Source organism: Tyto alba, unplaced genomic scaffold (assembly GCF_018691265.1).
Source record: "Tyto alba isolate M040663 unplaced genomic scaffold, T.alba_DEE_v4.0 Super-Scaffold_41, whole genome shotgun sequence".
Taxonomy (NCBI): Eukaryota; Metazoa; Chordata; class Aves; order Strigiformes; family Tytonidae; genus Tyto; species Tyto alba.
Window position 1 is genome coordinate 14,631,659 of NW_024881317.1, and position 23,800 is coordinate 14,655,458.

At 36.6% G+C, this 23,800-nt stretch overlaps 1 protein-coding gene across 1 annotated transcript in view; it reads left to right on the top strand.

Annotated features, from left to right (window-relative positions):
- The window catches only part of UNC13C (unc-13 homolog C), a 212,384-nt gene that overhangs the window by 25,096 nt on the left and 163,488 nt on the right, over nt 1-23,800 (top strand). Inside the window, exons 3-4 of the mRNA XM_042804059.1 lie at nt 19,625-19,659; nt 20,221-23,441. Coding sequence (XP_042659993.1) covers nt 20,477-23,441 — 2,965 coding nt within the window. The 5' untranslated portion in view covers nt 19,625-19,659; nt 20,221-20,476. The remainder of the gene's footprint in view (nt 1-19,624; nt 19,660-20,220; nt 23,442-23,800) is intronic.

The following is a 23,800-nucleotide window of genomic DNA, read 5'->3' on the forward strand; positions in this document are numbered from 1 at the left end:
TGTGCCTCTGGGGGAGGAGGTAGAGATATCAGGATCAAAGCTGAGCCTGGGAAGAATGGAGGGATGGGGGGAAAGTGTTTCTAAGATGTGGTAATGCTTCTCATTGTCCTACTCTAAGTGTAGTTGTTACTGTTGGTATTAAATTTATGTTCTTTTTTTCCCTTTCCCTAACGAGTCTGTTTTTTGCCTGTGACTATGATGGGTGAGTCATTCCTCCCTGTCCTTATCTCGATTCCCAAGTCTCTTCATTTTCTCCTTTTCAGTGCTGGGAGGGAAGGGGGGAGTGAGCAGCTGTGTGGTACTCTGTTGCCCTCTGAGCTTAAACCACAATAGATGACATCCAGTGGTTCACCAGAAGCATTGTAGCTAATGAATATTTACTCAAATATTGGCCAGATAGGAAAAGTGCCAAGCTGTTTCAGAGAATGTATCTTTTTATAAAATAAACTGCCTCAATGTCTGCTTGAAATAGCAATAATTAGGCCTTCCTGAAATCATATAGGATATAGCAGCACTAAGATAAAAGTATTAGGGAAATCCTTTCCATATTTGTGAGGGGAGTGGAGTCAAGGACTTGAGGGTAAACTGCACATTAGAAATTAATAGCTTTTAAAAGGATAATACAGGATGAGATAGGGTCCTTTAATTGCTGCTGTGCTTATCGATTAAAACCAAAAATCCAAACTAGAATTATTTTACAATAATCCAATCCTAATGTCTGTTTTTCAGTTTCATGTTTACTGTGCTGCTAGAAATGGTGAACAAGTGGGGTTTTGTTTGTTTGCCTTCGTTCTCTAACAGATTTGAAATGAGTGCTATGAAGTACTGGCAAGAATTATGAAAAGGTGCATTTAGAGGGGTTTTTTCTTCTCACTTAGTGTCAGCCTTGAGTACAATCAAATGGGTTCTCCCCTTTCCTGCCCTCCCACCCCAGCTGTGTATGTCACTTTGATTATCTATTCAGCTACTAATCCTATGTGTAGTAGAGACTGTTTTGCTGTTGAAGTATAATCACTTGAATAAATGTCACCTCTCTGAGATGGATATGATTTTTATAAATTACAGAGCATAGTAATTGATTCCTAAGGCTAACATTAAGCAGGAGACTAGTCATGTGAATAACCCCTTATATCACTCCACAACTGTGTTTGGTGATAATAGTGAGTATTGGAAATAAAAGATGGCAGAATAGTGGCACTATATTCACTGGTGTTACAGCCTGGTGATCAACAGTGATAGTGACACGGATTTGCTTAGGCAAATCTTCCCTACATGCATTATTTCTCAGTTTGCAAAATGAGTATAGCACATCCGTATGTCACAGTTTATGCCATTAAATCAAAATATATTGATGTCTGTTCCAATACTAAAATAAAAGATGATCTAGCATTGAATATTCACTGTGGATTGTTCTTAAGTTGTTCTTTGTGATTCGTGGTTAATTATATGATGGATGCAGGGGTGAGGCTCGGTGTGAGAATGCTCACTAACGGAGAAGTTATCAGTAGCTTACTTCTGTCAGCACTATTGATTTACTGTCTTATTCAGAAACAAAACTTGATAACCTAATACTAAAGCAGATATTACATAGTGACAGCAATGGGAAATTAGGACTGGGTAAGCAGAAATTATTCTTTGTTTAGGAGCCATGGGGCTGTGAGATTAATGCAAAGCTTCCCTTTAAAAGATTTTAATAGGCCTGAAGAAATTGCAAATTTTTTAAAATCAATCTTTCAATTGAACAATTTTTTAATCCTGCATTCTAAGTAATATTTTGTGTGCGTGTCATGAAGTGTTAATAATAAATATTTTGTATCCTGATGCAATTCAAAAGTAATCATAGTGTTCAAGTGACCATCAGCATATTGATTGGGCTAAATTACTGTCAGCAAACAAGCTGCATTTCTTAAAGTTTTGTGAATTTATTTCAAATATGAAATATTTGAATAAAAAGTGACAAACTGACAATTTGAAAACAAATAAATGTAGAAGTGCACTTCTTTTTCAATTAAGTGGATTTAGTACCAGTACAAGTTTGTCAACTTTAAGACATTTTGACAGTGGTTTAGAATGTTTATTGATGTTATGAAGAAGCTCAAAATAGCTGAGGAGTTAAAGGACTTTCTGGGATGTCTTTTCTTTATGAATCACTCTTTTTTGTTATTAATTATGTGAAGAAAATTATTGATTGGCTCTATCAGGCAGTTCTATTTCTATGGTACAAATGGTGTTGACTGTGTCTGAACTGTGAGTTTATATGAAGGTAAAAAGGTCAATGTGGGGAGATTGGACTTAAAAGTTCTAAAATCACTCCATAGTTGCCCTCGAGGCTTTCAAAAAGTGGTGCTTGGAATGTTTACTTTGACAAAAAGTGATTCACTGATAAAGGCAGAAGTTGGAGAATGTATCTCACTTGTGTTGTGGCCACTGAACACACAACAAGGAGTTATAGTGCTTGCAAATAGCTTCAATTATTTCCTCAGATCATGTGAGGTTGCTTCATCTTTATTCATGGCTTCAGAAATAATGCATGACTTCATCCCGACTGCAGCCTGGAATACATGGTTCTAAGTAGAGATAATGGATTAGAAATTCAACTAATATGTCAGGATAACAACTCTCATATTGGAGGCATGAAGGAAAGTAATAAAAAGCAATAAATATTTCTAGCTGCTTAGAAGCAATTGCAAGTTTTATGCTGCCCTGTTGGTAAATTATCGAGCACGGATTAATTATAATTGGATTATGTTTTAAATTAAAATTTATTCCACCACCTTGTCTTCCATGTTTCATGGCTTTTGTGCAGGAGACATACTATGTGAAAAGATAAAATCACGCTTAGCTCAACTTCGACCAAAGAAGTGCTTTTGTTTCTTTTATCTCCTATCTTTTTAAGTAAACTCACTAGCATATTTGTTTCTTTCTGGAATGACTTCCTCTGAAAGTTTCCCAGGGGTAAAATGTATCATGAAGTCAAGAGAATTCTGAAGAAAAGAAAGTGGAGATTTCTTTTATCTAAATAAAGCTACAGTTAACTTATTTGAAGGCTTATTTTAACTTAAATCTTCCTATGATATTGTAAGTTTAGATATTTTATTATTTATATCCCCCCCACACCTCCTTTTAAATCAATGTGAAAGTTAAAAATTACTTCAGTTAATTGAAGGTATTAAAAACGAGAGGCCCTGGGGAAACCTTTATCAGCAGCTGCACCGTTATTTGAAGATTCTGTTAGGCAAGGTCAGAAAAAGAATTATCAATTTGCTTTCCTCTTCAGAAACTGAGATATCATGATTCACAATAGAGGGTAAGAAACCTAAGCTTTCTCTCTTGACTGTCATAAAAGAAAATCAACAAACAGGAATGTAACATACTCTTTCACAATTAAACTTAAATTCTCTTCTTTGCTTCAGAGTTCAAAAAGAGACCATTGTAACATTCTCTCCCTTCCTCCTGTTGCAATATCTATTTTGAGTAACCATGTTATAGTATTTTGCAGGTTGTCTTTGGACTCATGTTAAATGACTTATTACTGGTTTTATTGGTAGCCTGTGAATAAGTCAATGTGCTATAGAATTATACAGCTCCTGGAGCATATTTGTAATTGAACTATAGAGCATTTTGTGAACATTTGAAGCAACGTTTAGTAGGCTGTGAGACTCAATAGGGTTCTTATCAGAGAAAGTTTACAAGTGAGAATGTGTGCTTCACATAAAGCAGGAAAAATAAGCCAGTCAGTATGAATCACCTGGGCCGTCCTTTAAGGGCACTGTTCTGTGGAGGTAAAAGCTGGCTTCTGGAGTGCAGTGAAGGTACTGAAGATGAATAGTTAGGATTGTGAAGGCAAGAATCCATTATGTTAGAGAGAGTTGGGGGTATTAATTATAAGGCTTGGCAGAGTACCTCTCATGACGGCAAGAAAGGGAAAGAAGTCCCAGGATGAGGAGAGAGAAATACTGGGATGACCAGCATATCATGTCAGTGGGAGATCTAGGATAGGAAAGAGAGCTGCGAGCAGCTAAGAACGAAGCACTGATTAACTCAGAATCCTGGCAAAGGGAATGACAGGTCATACACTGAAAAGCTAATGAATGATATTGATAGAATCTGAGCAATAGATAGAGAGAGAGGGCTCAGGCGAAAAAAAAAAAAAAAAAAAGAGGTCCAGGAGAGCAAATTGCCTTGCTTCCATGTTTATGATAAATGATGTAACCCTTTGCTCTGGCAATCCTAGCAATGTGAGCAGGATTATTGTAAGTATTCAGCTTCTAGAATCCTTGAAACATCTGCCTTAGCATTCCTACTTCGTCATTATGGATTGTTCTTGTGACCTACCCTCCTTACCCATTTTCAAATTAGTGAGGTTTGTTGTTTTATTTCACTACTGAAGAAATTTTTCTTTCCAGTGTAAGTGTGTGCTTTTTAGTGCTAAATCTTTCCATGCTGCTGCCACCCATGACAAGTCTTGAGATAACTTTTAATTAGTGCTCTTAGTAGTGCTGTTAAGTATATACTTGAATTTAAGTATATGACTGAGGGTTGTGTGGAATCGAGATGCCGTAAATCTCCCATTCTAGGTCACTTTTGTTCCAATTAACTTTATCATATGCAAAGAGACTCTGAAAGTAGGGTAAATGTGACTTAAGAGTCCAAAGCAACTATTTATTAATATGAACAACAGAACACTAGGATTAGGAAGTTACTAGGCTAATCATTGGTATGTGCATCGCTGATAAGACTGAGTGTTTCTGTTCTATTTTCATGTTCCACTGGATTGGGAAAGCAGGGAAGGGGTCCCTCTGCCACTCCTTGAAATGGGCTGATCCTTGCTGATACTGAATTGCCATCCTCGGATTCTCTTTCCTTGCCCCTCTTCCTCTTTATAGCTTTTCATATCAGCATGTTATCTCTGAAATCCTTGAGCTGCTAACTTTTTTCCCTGTTGTTTTGTTGTTTGGCCTCCCTACCTTCTCCCACTGTTCTTGTCAGGCTCACTTACAGCTTTCTCAGTAAAGCTCACACAAGGTTATACATCAGTACTGTATTTGGGGAGACCTTAGATCAAAGAAACTTGAACCCCCAGGCTGAGGGTAACAATCAGTTCCTCAACTGGTACTAGAATGCATGCACTGATAGACCTGAGACAGGAAAGGTCCGAGAAAGTGTAATGCAGGTAATTAGATCTGAGGCAGCACGTGCATGTTGTGAGGATTATTTTATCTGAACCCAGATGTAAAGAATAAATAGAAATAAATTACTTTTAAGAGGGAATAATAAAATTTGACTTGTGTAATGGGGCAAATGTGAAAAAGCAGGCAAATTATGTTACTCTGGGTTCACTATACTTCCTGTAAATATCACCAGTAATAAGTTTATATGTAATTTTAAGAGAGTAAAAATAAGTATTTGCATAATGAAGCTGATCATTGACAATTTTAGCATAAAAGGAAACAAAAAAAGTAAGAATATTCCTGAAATATAATGCTTATGCAAGTCCTCAACCATTTTACATTAATTTCTGTAAAGATCGGCATATTCTTCTGCATAAAGTACAGAGCTGCTCAATTAGCTAGTTATATTGTGGTTGTGGACAAATAGTGAAGATCCATATTCTGCCTAAATTTTTGGTGTTTTCTTTCAGAATCAGAGAGTTTAGTAGAACAGTTGTCTGATTTAATATTTAGAATCAAATACTGTATTTTCTGTGATTAATTAAGAGTTTAATGCTTTAATAGTAGTATCTGTAAGAAATCAGTTACTGTAGAAAATGTTGTAATGATGGAAAAACATAAAGAGACACAATAACAGAAAGCAAAGCATCAAACTAAAAACAGTTCCTTACATGAAAAAATGACAACTGCGTTGAATTCTTGATTCAAAAAAATTCTTTAGCAAACATTCTACATTGCTAGACACAAAAATCAAGTAGTTTTTAGAATGGACACATTCCTAGAGGGCAATAATGAGCAAAATAATCATAAGAAAATAAAACAATGGGAAGATTACATTTCAGGAGTAATGTATATTGTTCATAAATTACTACTTCAAATGCATGGCGTTATGATTTTAGGTGCTTGATATATCCAGATGGGGAGAAAGCTCCCTTTTTCTTCCTGAAATATGCTTAGTTATTGGTCTTTCTTGATTTTTTTTTTCTTTTAGTTGTTGTTGGGCTTCACACACACCTGCCCCCCCCACACACACACACACACTCCTCCGTATTTGCTTTTCACTGTAATCCCATTTTGTGATTCCTTCTGAAATAAGGGCCAATTTTTGTTTAAATTGCAGCTTGGCAAGAAGCTGTTACCATGTTTTTTAATTGTTTGCCTGTTCCCCGTTAATTGCTATTAAAAATATCTCAGAAGTGGTTTTCCTGAATAGAATCCAGACTGTGTAATTTTATAAACCTGGCAATGGGTTTAAGGAAACCACGTTTGGAAAAGATTTAGTGCTGGGTAAGAAACGGCAATAGGCGCGCGGGGCCGGGGCCGGGCGAGGCCGCCGCGCCGCCAGCAGGGGGCGCGCTGGGAGCGGCACGGCCGCGCTCCTGCCCGGCCCCGGCCTGTGCCCGGCCCCGGCCTGTGCCCGGCCCCGGCCTGTGCCCGGCCCCGGCCTGTGCCCGGCCCCGGCCTGTGCCCGGCCCCGGCCTGTGCCCGGCCCCGGCCTGTGCCCGGCCCCGGCCTGTGCCCGGCCCCGGCCTGTGCCCGGCCCCGGCCTGTGCCCGGCCCCGGCCTGTGCCCGGCCCCGGCCTGTGCCCGCCGCATGCAAACGAGGTCCCGGGGCAGTGGAGCGGTGCCGTGCATCTTTGCGGCTGAAAGTGGCTAGAATGGTTTCAGTGACAAGTTGACTAGAGAAACTTGCTTTCTACTCTTCCCAGTTTCACACCCCCACAAGCCCCCCTGTCCTCCAATCTGATTAGGTCAGAATATTTTGATTTAAAAACTGGTTCTTAGAACCATAAAGTGGTTTGGGTTGAAGGGACCTTAACGATCACCTAGTCCCTGACCATGACATAGGGGTTGGAACACCTTCCCCCAGCCCAGGTTGCTCCAAGCCCTGTCCAACCTGGCCTGGAACCCTCCCAGGGAGGGGGCAGCCACAGCTGCTCTGGGTACCCTGTGCCAGTGCCTCACCACCCTCACAGGAAATAATTTTTTCTTTGCATCTAATCTAAATCTGTCTTCTTCCAGTTTAAAGTCATTACCCCTTGTCTTATTCCTATAGCCCGTGATAAAGAGCCCCCATCTTTCCTGTAGCCTTCTTTAAGTACTATAAGGTCTCCCTGGAGCCTTGTCTTCTCCAGGCTGAACAACCCCAACTCTCTCAGCCTGGCCTCACAAGGGCGGTGCTTCAGGCCCCTGATCATCTTTGTGGCCTCCTCTGGACCCACTTGAGCAAGTCCGTGTCCTTCTAATGTTGGGGCCCCAGAGCTGACACAGCACTGCAGGAGGGTCTCAAGAGAATGGAGGACTCGACCTGCTGGCCACACTTCTCTTGATGCAGCCCAGGGCACATTTGGCTTTCTGGGCTGCAAGCGCATGTTGCTGGCTCACACACAGTTTTCCATCCACTGATACCCCCAAGTCCTTCTCCACAGGGCTGCTCTCCATCCACTCCCCTCTCAGCCTGTATTTGTGCTTGGGATTGCCTCTCTTCAATGAAAAGGAAGAAATATCCATCCCATAAGCAGACTGAGAAAGTGGGGAGTAGGAGAAAGATAACTTAATTCTGTGACAGCTTTTCCAACTTTCAGTCTGAAATAAAAATCCATCATGAAATAAAAATTGCTTCTAAGTTGTTCTATCAATTTATAGTTGTCACCATTTCAATAGAAGTATTAAACAGTAGAAATAGTCAAGTAATATCTACAATAGTTATCTGTTATTTAACAGTGGGTTTATTACTTAAAAATACTGATGGATATTAGTGAAATATTTTCACTGGACAGACTTTTATTCCTAATAATTCCAGGAATAATCTCTGAAAGTCATGGTCACACAAACCTGGAAATAGACACATAGAATAGCTGTTCTCTCCATGAAGGCTTATATCTGCCCATTGTAGGGGTTTGGGGTTTTTCGGGGGGGATGTGGTGGTGGGGTTTGGTTTTGGTGGGTTTGTTGGTTTTCTCCATTAAGATCCAGGGATTGGCTGCAATTCTGTAACAAATCGCAACATCCCTGTACATAGTCTGTATTTTTCCTGTTTCTTCTACATGTGGGAGTGACATCTTTAGCACTGTGTTTGTGAAGTACAGTAAATTAGTACGAACCCTTAAAGGTGTAGTTCTTTAGGACCAGCTTCATCAAAAAGTGAGGTTACTTGCAAGTAACCACAAAAACGTGAATGGCTCACGGCGTGCAAACTGCTTCTTTGTGCTAGTTTATTGAAGGGTGACATGAATGCCTTTTCAAGATACCCAGTAGTTTCATTCCAGTCATTGGCTTACAAGTATCTGGGCTACCAGAACTGTGAGGATTTTAGTTACTGTACAGAATGAAAGCCTCTGCTCATATATTTACTATAGAAAATTCTCATCATCCTATTTATGTGAGGATTATATGAACAGGGATACAACATAACTTTGTTGTGAAGATGAATTTGGGTAACTCTCATTGCAAGTAACGAATATGTATTTATACATGAAACTAGATTGTTAATTGGCCAGTATCATTACAAGCAAAGTCAGCATTTTGCTGGCTTGGCCAAGTTCTATGTGAAATTCTAATTCTAAGGTAGATAAGTCATAATAAGTTCTGAAGGAGTTTGGATTGATTTTTGATTTGGTTTGATTTTGGTTTTCCTTCTTAAGCATCAATGGAATGATACATTTGGCAGAGAGCAAAATTCCCTGTTTGTGCTGGGCTATTAGATGAGTGGCTTCAAACTGAAACATTCAACATCCCGTAATGTAACAGATTAGTATGAACAGGGTCAATACTTAGAAGTTGCTTGAAGATAACAACATTAATCTGAGTGTTATGAGTTAGCATTATTTGCAGTTTTTTATTTAATGACAAAGCCTTTTGGTTTTGCAAAACATTCCCAATATTTACTGGTTTTACTGTCTGTACTCTCAAGACCATTTGCTTAATTTTGATAAAAACCCAATTTATTTCTGTTCTAGGTATGTATCTACTGTGAGTGGCCATGCTTGATTAGGCTGCCTGATTTTTCTTTTTTTTTTTTTTTTCTTAATCCTTACATGAGTAGTCCTGTTGATTCTGAGAGGCATTACTGTTACATCTCATGTAAATAGAACTATATCAGTGAGTATTGATATCAGTGGAATATTTCTTTTTGTGCACTTCTATAAAAGTTTTCTTGTATTCTGTGTTGACATCCAGTGTGGTAGATTTGAAGCATCAGCTTGTTTAAATTTAGACAGAATATTAAGTAATTGCCACAGGCTAATAACTACAATAAGATGGGAAAAACAAAGCATTCATTCATCTGGTTCTTAACTATAAATCTAATTAATGGATTATTTATAGGTTGCATTAATTTCAGCAGGACACAATAAATATGATGGCCCATAATTATTTTTACAATGATATACAAAAAAATACAAAATACTAACTTTACCACTTGATGTAGCATATTTTATTCTAGAACTGTTCTATTTATAAATTGTACTTAAAAAGCACTGTATCCCAAGATCACATTGCTACCAATAATACAAGGATTGCAGAAAGTGAAAGCTATAACCAATAAGCTTTAAATAAGTATTACTAGAAATTGTTAAATATTTTTAAGTGAGGTCTTTTATTCAAGGTATCCTTAATATATTTTTGATGTAAATAACTGAATTACAAGCTTCTGTGTTACAAATGTGCCAGCTGTTACCAGAAAATGCCAAGTTCTGTTTATACAGGAAATATGCATAATATATACTAGCTGAAAACTTAGTATTTTATGTGTCATTTCAGTGCTGCTACCTCCCAAGATTAAAGGGTATAATAATATACCTGTGGTTTCATACGTGTACATGTTTTGTGTAACTTTTACACTGAAGTTATGTGTATGCTTTGTATGTAGAATGATTTTATATAGGGTCATTCTGGATGTATTTCTGTAGTTTTTCATGTTTCAGAGTTTTAAATATATTTTGAATATATGTAAGGCTGAATGTGGCCTTACACACATTGTTAAATCAGTTAACATTTGAGGAAACACCCACTGTATTTTGCACAGGATAATTTACTTCCTGCATGCACAATATTAATCCCAGTAAACAAATGACTGAGTCCTACAGTCTAGGTATTGGGTACATACAAAATACTTTTAATGGAAAATAGTGATATGCTTCTTATTATCTGGAGCATCCTTAAATAATCATGGAATGATAATAATTATGAATCTGTTTAGCAGATTCATTACCAAAAATGATCAGTTGCTGCTGAAAGCTCTGCTGAAAGAAATAGCTATACAGTTGTTTCTCTGGGTCATGCCAGACTGATAAATAAAAGGTTAGGTGAAACATGGCCCTACCAAGCAAGAGAGACTATCTCACACTGTTATCCTTGTGGCCACTGATGCACCTGCTAGCTCTCACGATGCACTGCATGTGCCATTTCTGTGAGCAAGGTTTCTCAATAAGCCTATTTTACTCTATCTGTGAAGCAGAGGGGCTGCCTTCCGCGCAGGAGGGCTGTGGCTATTGCAGTGAATACTGCATTCAGAAGCAGTGGCAGGAGAAAACAGCAACGGGTGAAGTTATCAGCACGTAAAACACCGGGATGATTACTGTTCTCTCATGTTGATGTTGTATTTCAGCAGGAGTAAGATGCTGGCTCCTGGTTTGCTATTACAGAGGAGAAATAAAGCTGAGCTGCAGAATGAATTAGTAGCCAGCAACATGATTACTCTTAGCTGTTAGCACAAGTTGTAGGAGGAGAGGAAAAAATACAGGAGAGAGAGAAAAAAAAAAAAAGCATTTAATGCTGCCTAGGGAATACGGTGGAATTTAGAACAGATACTGTTGTGGACTAACAGCATGCCTGATTGCACTTGAGTTGAATCACTGAGAAGCAGCCTCATGTTGTATTGTACTGTTTTTAAGGCTGAAGGAAGAACGGCAAAATAGTAATGGAGTTGTGTACAGTATTTCTGCATAAATGGAAAATAATATAAAAATGGTGGTATGTAATTTCTATTTTATTTCTAAGAAGAATTTAACCCAGGTATGTATCCCCTTTGTATTTTTGTATCTAGTCTATATACATTTTTCAGTTTCCTTTGTTTCCTTTCCTTATTTTCATTCTGAATGTACCTCCCACTGTTCTAGCTAATGCAATGCATTGATTTGTAACTGATTTTCTTTCTAATGCTATAATGTTGATGAAACTGTCTGGGCTTGTGGACTTAAGAATCAACACTTAATTAAAAAGTGGGGCGTTTATTTTGTAATATTGGTAAGTTTACAATGTAAGTTGAGTAAGATGGTATAGTATTTGATTTCACAATGAGTTGGAACATTTTAATTGGTATAAAAAGATAAATTAAATCATTTAGATACATGAATACATGGTGAAAATATAGTATGTTTTGCTTATATCTACCAGTACTTTTTTCCTAGTTCATGATAGGATTAGTAATAAATTGAGCTTTACGGATGCGTATGTATTTCTGGGTCTTGATTAATCTTCAGGATGATCACCCTTTAGCTTTCTTTTGAAAAGGCAGCTTGCTTAGAATACATGCTTGATTCTGTTCCACAGCTAAACCTATGTGTCAGAATACCCTCTCTCATGTACCTCCCCCAATCCACAACCAAAAAGAACCCCATAGCTATTTAATACTTATTTGTCCATCCTTTTAGGCTCAGGAAGATAACATTTGTATTTTGCCTTCTGCAATTCCAGAGGCCAAGTGATAGTAGCTGAAACTAATTTCTTACTATAAGATTGATGGTTCATTTTGCTTTAAGAGGAAGAATTATGCAGATATAAAAATCTGACTGTATTCATTTACCCCCCGACTTTTAGTCATCTGGATCCTATTGTCTTCTTTGTCTTATTAATAATATTTTCTTTCAACTGACTGCTAATTTTATGTAATAAATTAAATAGAACATAAAGCTATGTGCCCTTAAACTAAGGACACAAATAGTTGTCTTAAAATGGGCATGTCTTGTAAAAATGGATTAAAAAGATTTAAGGCATTAGAAATAATGCTCATCTGATTGTTGAGTAGTCCTGAAATCTTGTAAAATGTTCTGTTACATTTCTAATTTGAATGCATCCCAGTTTTAAGTAAGACTTTTGTTTTTATAACGTGTTGATACAAAAAAGGGTTAACATCAGTTCCAGCATCTTAATACTGATGTTAACCCTTAGCTGACAGGAATTCTTGTGCCTTAAAAGCATTTAATGGTGTAACATTATTTAATTGTTTTCTGATGTGAAAATAAACTCTGATCATAAAGTTACAGTTATTTTTTCACGGAGGAGGTGATACAATCTTGTTTCCTGAACAAAGCTGTTAGTGATTATATAAAATAGATGCCTTTAGTGTAATACACAACTGTAATTTGGCAATTGAAATTTTAAGGTTACTGAACATATTTGAGTGTTTTAAAAATCAGTGGTAATTTTTACAAAATACATCAACATACTGAGAAAATGCTAAGTCTAAAAGCATTAAGAGCAAAAAGTAGTATTTAAGGTTAAAACTTCTTTTATTCATCATAAATTTCTTTTGTAAAGGATAATATGATAGAAATTATGGTTAACTGTCATCTCAAAGACCTTTCTCATAGAAAGAAGTCATCATGCAAGATAAATGAGGTTTTTTCAGTGGAATTTACAAAACCTGAAGAGAGTTGTATAAAGGTTTTCTGTCACTACACCATTTGCTTGATCCTGCAGTGATGTCAGCACAATATTATCATAATGACTATATATTGCTGTGGAAACACTTAGGAAATCACAGGTGAAGTACTGGGATTTCAGAGTATTATTAAGGAGGGGAAAACTGATAGCTTAGAATATCTGCCAATTCATTAAAGTAGCAAGGAGGACTGAAAATTCCAAATTGTCTTTTAACTGTAGTGTTGTAAAAATCTAGGAGGAATGAAGAAGTATACTAGATTCTGCCTTGTGAGACCATTACAGTAAAACAGAACCTCTGAAGCATAAAAATTCTTTGGCATCTGAGAAGGTTCTTGTACAGGCTTTGTTTATCTCATCTGTGTCATTCAATTAGGTTGATAGCTCTAAAGCAGGGATTCTTAATTTCAGGTGGAAATCTAAGTATCACTCTGTAGTTATCAGTATATTAAAGCAAAGAAAGCAGAGAATTTTTTTCTAATAAAATTTTTGCAGCAAATGTAGAATTATGTGTAGTATCTACTATCCTTATCAATGAATGTCATTTCAGATGTTTAGCAAACACGGCTCCTATCTGTGTGTGCCAACTCATCCTACTGTATGTTGCTGTCAACAGTAGTTGTTGTGGTTTGTGCTTGTGGCATTTTTCAAATGTAAATGTCAGATGATTGCTACAATTTATAAAATGAAAGACCTCTTTATCAAAACCTGTCAATGTCATACGTTTGTGTTCTAAAAATTTAATGGAGTTAATAGTCAACTACATTTTAGAAGATATTTAAAACCTTTTTGTGGGGGAAGGATGGAATCCAGAGGGCTTACAAGTAATATTTTGACCATTTAAATTTGTTCCCTTAGTCTGAACATTTCACAGAGAATTTTTGTAAGTAGTTTAAAACCAAAAAGCACCCCAAGAAAAACAAACAAAAGAATCACAGCTCCAAAATAATCTGTTTTATAGAGTGATGTAGTGCACACATGGTCACCAACTCCATGGCAGTCTCTCTCCAAAAGAGAACTAATTCACGGCAGAGAATTGTCCATCTCTAGGCTCAGGCCAGTACAATTAGATGATTAAAGTTCCATACCTGGAAAAAAATTGAGGGATTTTGTCCATCTTCTGATGGATTTACTAGAAGGACTGTTTAAAGTTTCTGAAAAGTTTGAAATGTTAGTATCATGTGAGACTTTGAATGTACACTCAGTATACTGTAAATATATCCTCTGCAAATGTGTTATGCTTCAGTGTAAATTAAATCACTTTGGCTCTCAGGATATAATGCTCTAAAGAAAACTGCTTATTAAAAACAGACAAAATTCAGGACAGAGCTGAGATTTGGTCAAATGCATGTTGATTCTTTCTGTTTTTTAAAGGCATTAAATGGGTTCTGATCATTCTGTACTCTATACAGTAAATCTTGTATATTTGTGGTAATCTGACATAATAGCATGCATGTAATAGTCTAACTCATATTTAGAAGATAATATGCCTGGTACTGACTTAATAATACAATTATCCCCATATTGTTAGCAAATAACTGTTCCCTCTCTAGGTTTTCCACTCCTTTTGTAGCCTTCATTTAAATAGGGATGGACTATGAAGTGTAATAATTGCTAAATCTTAGCAGCCTTTGAAATGACAGTATTGACTAAAAATAAGTTTGTGTAGGACATCATAAGTAGTATATACATCTGTAAAAGGTGGGAAAAGGACTCTCAGGTTCACTATTGCCACCTACCTTACACACTACAGTCTCTGTTTTTTTCTTCTTTTTATTTAAAAAGTTGAGGAAACAACTAGAAACATTAAATAAAAAAAGTTAGTACATTTAGCCAAATAATATGAAGCTGTGTTTCAAATCATCTTCAGTCTCTTAACCCTTGTGTGCATTAATATACTCAGCTACACTATACTGAGCTATCTACTGCTCTCCAAATGGAACACATTTTAACTTTAGGAATCCATTCAACAGCTTTTTACATTTAAGTATTTATCTACTATATTTGGCAAATCTCTTCCTTTTGTTTTTAGTTGTAGTCAAGGCCATTGTCCTTTAAGGACAATTGCTTCAAATATATTTTTTTGCATTTGTAATACACCATACTACACGTTTGTTTCCAAAGAAATAAATAGTGTTACAAGTGTCTTCAGCAATTTTATTAGTAGTTCATAATTAATTGATTGGCAACTTTAGCTTCACAGTTGCTGTAACCACTTGTTGGAGAGAAATGCGAATATTACGAATATACATAAAGGTGTGGAGAATAACTAAAAAAGTGAGAAAAATTATTGCAAAATAAGGGTGTTTATTTTTTCAACTCATGTCTATCTTCAACAGTAACTGAGGAAAAACATCTTTGACTGCAAAAATATCCTCTCTTCCCATAGTGGTCAGGGGAGCAGTGAAGATGACTTTTTCACCAGAATAATTACTCATTCTAGCTAGCTGGGAATTTACATTTTCTTCTAAACTGTCCTGAAGACAATATGCTTCTATATATTACAATGTAATTGAATTGCAAATAACTGTTAAACCACTGAGCTAATTCACTAATATACAAAGTTCTAGATGTGGTTTCTGTTTCAGACACTGTTCTGAATCACAGTGAACCAAAGTCAGTTTTAAGAATGTGCAACTTGCATCTGTTGTTATCCTTAAACTCTACTAAGTTGTATGCTGAAAAAGCAGGTGAGTAAAGTAACGGCTATGAATGACCGGTCTTGCAATATGACTGTTAAATATTTAGATTGGATTCCACAGTGTACTTGATGAGCATATGTGCAAGCTCTTCAGGACAGCAGTAGCCTTGTGGGTTAAAAAATAAGCAGTTTGTAGTCTTTTTAGACTGGGTTTTGGAACAGCAGTTTGGTGGTTAGTTGTATTGGCAACATTCCCCGTAAATAGAAAGACAACATGTTTAATGGTAGTTAGATATATTAATAGCAGGATCCATAAAGAAATAACACCAGATAAATAAGCAATTATAGTGAACTTTCTGAATTGTGTTGATGGACAATAGGAATAGCGTTCTAGACAGAAGGAGAGAGTGCTGATAGCACTCCATGCTGTCGTGAGTATTGGAGAGGGTGATAGGATAGGACAAAACTCTGCTTGTGAAAACTCGAGGAATTCCTGGAACAAAGAGCATCCAAAAGAGAAAGCAGAACCACTTTCTTGCTGTTGTCCCTGTCTTTGCCAGAGTCTGCAGGCAGGTCATCTATGTAGCATGTGTAGTATTATGATGAGTATCACTTTATCTTGGAAGACTCAATAACACAGATTAAAAATGGCTGTATTAAAGAATACACTGAGAACTTAGTAGTATAAAGGAGCAGATAATTGTTGCAAATTAAGTTCTTATGAATTAGGTCATCTGAGATTGTCAGTATAATGCTACTGTTATAGTAAACTAATGAATCAATCTGGAGTATACACAGTTATGCTTGTCTAAAGAAAGGTAGCGTAGGTTTTGCCCAACAGACATACACTGATGGTAAGTACAGTGATATCAGGATAACCTTACTCCCAGGCAACTGTGAGACTAGTAAAAGATGATACTTCAGAAATCTGTAGATCTGAATTCTAGTTTTTCTGTTCTTGATTCCTTATGTTCCTGATAGTAAGAGAACTTCTCTTAGCATCAGTTTCTGCAGCTGCAAAGTGGATTGTTTACATTTTGTTTGTATGTGTGTTTAATTCATTTCTGTGAAGCATTTTGCATATCACAAATAGATGTTGCTGCCTATAGACAGTAGTGACTACTTTGGCAGGAATGCAGAGTGGTATTGCTACACAAAAAGACTTTTTGTTTTGTTTTTGTTTTGTTTTTTTCCCCCCCTACTGTCTTGGGGTTGTGAACATGCAGCTGCCATATGCCTTTTTGTAGAGGAAGACTGCACTTTAGTCTCCTCTTCTTCCCTGTACCCTTCCAATACACACAGGCCCCCTGTAGTTGTTCAATAGTTTAAAGGTTAAGCAGGGCTATGATTCTGTTTGCCTCTTGCTCTTTTGAGGGGACAATCTGCATCCACAAAGCCACCTCTGAATGGAGAGGACTGCTGCTGTACAGCTTCATTTACCGAGATCTGAACAGAAGGTCAGCAGCAATCTAGCTATACTTTTTAAATATTGAAATTATTTTTTTAGGGTGATTCAGTTTTCTTTATCAAAATAGAGGGCTGGATCTGATAAAATGGAAAAAAAAAAAAAAGGAATCTGAGGATCTGCTGTTCAGACATGTACCTAAAATACACTGCTTGCGTTATTTAAAAAGTTATCATTCTTAACCCAGCCCACTCCACCCCCCATCTACCTGACATGTTAGTTTTGGATTTGGGAATAATATCATTTGTAAGTGATGCTTCCAACTGACAAGTTTTATTTTGACAATGCTTTGTTATCAACAGTGTCCTTGAAATCAATCCAAATTACCCGTTCATCATCAAGTGGATTGACAAAAGTCTGTATTCAGACTTGCTATGGGTAAAAGTTGAAAGAAGTGTCATTGTGTCCTCTCTTTACAGAAGGAACTCATTAGCAATATATTTTATTTCTAACCTCACAATCCATAACACTTTCCGGTTTCCTATTCTATAACATCTAGCATATAGTCTATACTGCTGTAATGTTTCAACTTTATTCCTTATGACTAAAGTGGGTTAACCCATCTGTGTTCAACTTTATCATCTAAATTTATTTAAGTCAATAAACAAGCAAAGTGAAATAAAAAATGGGGTCATGATGCTTTATCGGGAGACCTGGATAAAACCAGAAAAAACACTGAATGACATCTTGCAGCTCATTCAAATAATTGGCTTAGTCCTATGTGCTACTCAAAAGACAGTTCCTTGTTTTCTAGAGTTTTAACCTACGCTGATTTAAAATGGTAAGAACAATCCTATGCAAATCTTTACAAAAAGAAATGGATGAGACCTATAATGACTCAAACCTGATTCCATGTGTAGGTATACAATTTTAGAAAATGAATATTTGACAGAGCAATGATAGGCTGTAAACTGATGGACAGATCATATGACTAATATAACTGCGATGGAATGGAACTCGTGAGAACATAAATCTGCTCCATTTAGCAGTTCTCTGTGTTTGTAACAGCACAACTTTTAATTTACTGTGGTGTTGTCAGAAACTGGGTTTAGAGTTCCGAATTTGCAGCTATTTATAATACTTTCAATTATCTCTGATAAAAAGCATAGGCTAGGCATTATATAAAACTTAAATAGTTGGCTATGAAATCAAGATTCTTCTATAGAGAAAAATTAAGCCTTATTTAAAATGAATGGAGATGTTCCAGATCCCAATAACTTAATTATTTCTTGGTGTTTTGTAGGCTGAGCCAGTAAACAAGCCTTCCAGCTTGTTTATACATTGTTGGTTTGATGTCTTTTCAATGGGAAGAATGTCCAAGTCCTCTGAATGAAGTTTATATAAGAGGGCACTTAAAAAGCTGTGGTTGTGTGGGCAGAGAAGGCAGGCAGTCACACATCAAATCTTGTTCAGTACATGGTTACAAATATTCAGTGTAAGAGCTGAATGATTAACAAGTGTTTATACATCTAGAAACATGCCTTTGATATTGAAAAGTGTCCCGGGATTGTTCCTTCCTTTACTAATAGTATGTGAAAACAAGGCATCCTTGGCTCTAGTGAGAGCTTTGTAATATTTGGAGGTGTCATTTGCATGCCTTGAAAATTGCATGCAGTCTCATTGAATATAATTTTGCTTTCAAATATTGCTAGCATGCTCTTAATTCACTCTTAATACTTTGACTTAAGGCATAAGACTGGAAGAAAAAGAAGTCACAAGAGCTATACTGATGCATATATATGTTAAAAATCCAATTAATGTTCTGCAAATATTTCACCTTTTATAGAATAACAGGCAGAAACTTTGGGAAGGATGAAGAATTTTGTCTATTCTTGTTTTGCTCACTGTTGGGCTGCATCCCAAATTTGTTATAACTGGAAAAGAAATAAGTCTGTTTACATCCTCTGTTCCAGGATGCCAGAAGCCAGCCAGGCTTTTACCAGCTTTGCTTGGGCTCTATTCAGCATAGTGCATTTTGTTACTGCACTATGAATCAGTAGTTAATGTTTACTATCAACCATAACATGAGTATAATAGTAAGGTCAGCGAAGACAAACTTGGTAATGAAAAGACCTGATTTTGAGGTGTGTGAGCATATCTTAATGTTTCATACAGTGCCATCTTTTTTACAGACAAGGAAGACAGTTCATATCCTTTATGTCTCTTAAGACACCACAGAGCAAATTTTAACCTTTTGTATACCCTGTACCTAAATAAACTTCTATTCTGCCAAAGAATTTTTAGCTGATTTAGAAACAGAAATTGCCATTTTAAGAACTACTTTCTTGTTGGATTTTTCTGAGCTATTTGTCTTGTTTTTATTCAGCAGCTATGTGACTGGGAGGTGAATGATATGCTGTACAAAAAAAGTGCACTTACATGTTTAAAACACATTGACTACCTATCTATAGAATAGAAGCTTTTGTTTTATGGAATAGAAACGTTCAGATACTGCATGAAATCTTTTCTTACTTTTCCATATTTTAGATCCAATTGCCTTCCTGTTGTAATGGCACCTGTTTTTGTCCTGAGACTTGTAAATCATATTTGTTTCTCCCTCTTCCCCTCTTTTTGTGTAGGGTGTGTGTTTGTTTTCTTTTTCTATGACCAGAACTATGTAAAACTTATAAACTGTATGTGAATGTTCCATCAGTTGTCATTACAATTTTCTGTTATTTTCTATAGGTTTTTTTTCTTCTTAAAGAAGAGAAATCAAGAAGGTATGCGTACTTTAAGTCCTGGCTTACCATAACGTGTTACAGTCTAGCATAAAAAGAAAGCAAATCATAGTCATGCGCATAATTCAGTCTCAAAATAGAACAGTATTTCATGGATACAATCAGTACTGATTTGTTGCACAGAATCCTACCTTGCTTCAGAAGATGAACCAAGAGAGGCCTTTCTGCTTCTATTTTACTAGCCATTAATAGTTTGTTGCCCTGTCAGTTTTTTGACCACCGCTGTATATCATATGGACCTAAAGTGAATTGTCATCACTCTGGAAAAAAGCAGACAGCATTAATACCAAATGTCTCAAAGTCAGTTAAACTGGACAGAGAAGCCTGTAAATAAGTAAAGTTTATTAATTTATGTTAAAAATACTTACTTAGAACTCCTTTCAGCTTCAATTGTTCATGAAAATTTCTATTCAGATAATTACGGGGAAAGTATAAATACTTAACTCCACTGTGTTTCCATTGTAACCCAGTTAAAACAACATTGGTATTATTGAGTAATAACTTTGTTTGGCAGCCATTGTAATGTCATTCCCTCCTTTTTAGACACTTCAAGAAGCCATGTGCAACAGAGTGAGATTTTGCAAGACAGGCAAAACCCCTTCAGGATTTGATTTCAAACAAGCAGATGTATGATGATTTTTTTTTTTTTCTTCTGTCAAATGATACCAGACCATCAATAGTTTATAAGTCTATAGTCTCTGTTGATGAAATAGTTGCTGATGATCCTGTTGGAGATACAAATACTTGTCTGGATCAAAAATTGTGTTTTGTGGAAACAGCTTAGTATAAATTACACTCCATGGTTTCTGCCCTCTTAAAGAGCCTGATCTCATCTTACATATATAAGATTTGCAAAGGAATGTTTACAAAGAAATCGGGAAATAGTACAAAAAGGAAAGAGAGTTGTCAGAGCAAAAAGGAACAAGACTTAACTCAGATTGGACAAACAAAGAATCCAAAATTTTCAAATACCTTAAAAAGCACGGTTAAAAAGATTGCCAAGTGTCCATCTGCTCGCAACTTATCAACTGAAGAAGAGGAGAGTAATAGAGAATTTTCACTTTCTCCAACATTCAGTTACAGAGTCGCTATTGCCAATGGACTGAAAAAGCATATTTTTGTAACAAACAATAATAATGAAGATATAGTGCAAGATCTGTCTTCAAATGATAGTTCATATTCTGAGTCATTAAGTGAGGTAAAAATTAATAGCAAGAAAAACGAATACTTATCGCACACAATGCCTGTGAGACGCAACAGAAAAAGCTTAAGCAGCCTTGCACCATCAGATGGAAGCTCAGATGGCGAACGCACTTTACATACACTGAAGCTGGGAGCTTTACGCAAACTAAGGAAGTGGAAGAAGAGCCAAGAATGTGTCTCATCAGACTCAGAACTAAGTACATGGAAGAAAACATGGGGCTTAAGAAGTAAATCTCTAGATAGAACTGGCCGTCACCAGAAATCAAATACTCTTGAACCTGGCTTTAGTTCGACAGGTTGTATTAGTCAAACCCATGATGTTATGGAAATGATCTTTAAAGAGCTTCAGGGGATAAGTCAAATTGAAACAGAACTCTCTGAATTAAGAGGGCATGTTAATGCTCTGAAACAATCAATTGATGAAATTTCTTGTAGTGTAGAAGTCGTACAAAATGAAATTGAACAACTGCGAACTGGATTTGTACAGTCCAGAAGAGAAACTCGGGACATACATGACTACATTAAGCAGATAGGCCATCCAGGAAACAAAGCAAGTCTTAGGTTTCTAAATGTGCCTGAAGAGAGGCTTGAAAAAACTGAAAGCACAGTTTACAGAATATTAATAGATAAAATGGGGTTCTCAGAGGCACAGAGCACTATTAAAATTGAGTTTGCCCAAAGGCTGGGGCAGCAAAGAGACTGTCCAAATGCAAAGCCAAGACACATCCTTGTTTACTTTGAGTCATCACAACAGAGAGATTTGATTTTAAAAAAGTCTTATAAACTTAAGGGAACTGGCATTGGAATTTCTACAGATATATTTTCCCATGACATAAAAGACAAAAAAGAAAGAGGATTACCTTCCTCTCAGACATATGAGAGTATGGATATGAAGCTTTTAACGGTGGAGACAAAAACTAAAATGCATGACTGGGAGTCACCTGACAGTGACAAAGACTTGGAATCAGATATAAATAAGAATAGTTATGCAAAGATATCTAAATCAGCACTACAAATAAAGACAAGTACTACAAAGGGGAGTATTGAATCCCCAAATACTAGAGACCTTAATAGAACTGTTGACATTAGCACCTATTCAAACAGAAGAAATTATGGCACTCAGTCACCAGAATTTGACAACATGGAAAAACAATCGAAGACCTATTATTCAGATATGACTCCTCTATGGCATTTACAGAATGACTTTGCAACACCAAAACTTAGCCGTTCAGAGTCAGATTTCTCAAAATTGTGTCAGTCTTACTCTGAGGATTTTTCAGAAAATCAGTATTTTAGCAGAACAAATGGCAGTTCTCTATTGTCTTCCTCTGATCGAGAACTTTGGCAGCGAAGGCAAGATGATTCTACAGACTGGTATGGCAGTTCCCAGGAACAGACAGTTGTCCAAGATATGCAACAGTATCCACAGCAAAATGAAATAGAGAACACAGAAACTGTTGACAGTGGAGTAAGCAATGGAGTATTATGTGCTTCTGGAGACAGAAGCCACTATAGTGATTCTCAGCTTTCTTTACACGATGATCTTTCCCCATGGAAAGACTGGAATCAGTTGGAACAAGGGGCAGATTTGGGCCTAGACTCATCCACACATGAAGTTTTTGTGTATGATATGAGCAGCCCTTCAGATCAACAGACAGATTTTGGAAAGTGCCAAAGTTCTGACCTTCAGTATGATACTGAAAGCTATGATTTTACCCTTGATGGTACTTCTCCATCATGTCCAGGACTTGATAGCGAATCACAAAGTCAGTGGACTGGTCAATATGATGATTATCAGGAAACAAATTCTCTCTCCCCTTATCAGAATCAAAACAGATTGCCTATGATGTACCGAAGTCAGAGCGAACTACCAAGCGATGACTCGGAAGAAACAGCCCCTAAATCATGGCATAGCCGATTAAGCATAGACCTTTCTGATAAGACTTTCAGCTTTCCTAAATTTGGATCTACGCTTCAACGCGCTAAATCAGCTTTAGAAGTAGTCTGGAATAAAAGTACACAAAGTTTAAGTGGGTATGAAGACAGTGGATCGTCTTTCATGGGAAGGTTTAGAACTTTATCTCAGTCTACTGCAAATGAATCAAGTACAACACTTGATTCTGATGTTTATGCTGAGCCTTATTGCTACAAAGCAGAGTATGAGGAAGACTTAATTGAACCACGTGGTGAGAATGAAACAGACTATGTAGAAGTAATGGAACAAGTCCTTGCTAAACTAGAAAATAGAACTAATAGTAGCGAAACTAGTGAGCAGGTCCAAGAATATGAACTGGGGCAGCCTTTGTATGAAACTTCATATGCAGTACTAGCAGAGGAGCAATATGACACACAGTTTGACAGTGTGGTCAGTGAAGAGATATTGGAAGTTGAAAGTGACATGGCTGCTGACGTAGAAGTAAGGGAAGATGAAAATCAGAACGTCCCAGAGATGGTCACTGAAACTCCAAAGAAAAAAAGAATTCGACCATCATTTAAAGAAGCTGCTTTAAAAGCATACAAGAAACAAATGAGTGATTTGGAAGAGAAGATCCTTGCTGGAGGTAATAGTATTTTAATACTGTCTTTTAAGTGAAACTATTCTTACTAGAGTTGGACAATAACTTCAGTATAGTACCTGATCCTGCTTCTATTGAGTTTGGTGACAAAAATTCTGCTATGTCTGGTTCTGTTCATAAGATGATAGAGTCCTGTGGAAATCAAAAGGCTAAAATTTTACAAGTTTGTTTTGAAGGAATTTTCTGAGTGTTAGTCAAACGTGTTTGTAACCAATTGTATTGTTTTGAATTTCAGTAACTTGAAAATTAAATTTCATGAGTTTTAAATCTTATAAAAAGAACTAAACAGCACCCTGTTCTTGGTTTTCTTATAGCTTTATAAGTGTATCCACAGAAGTAATCCA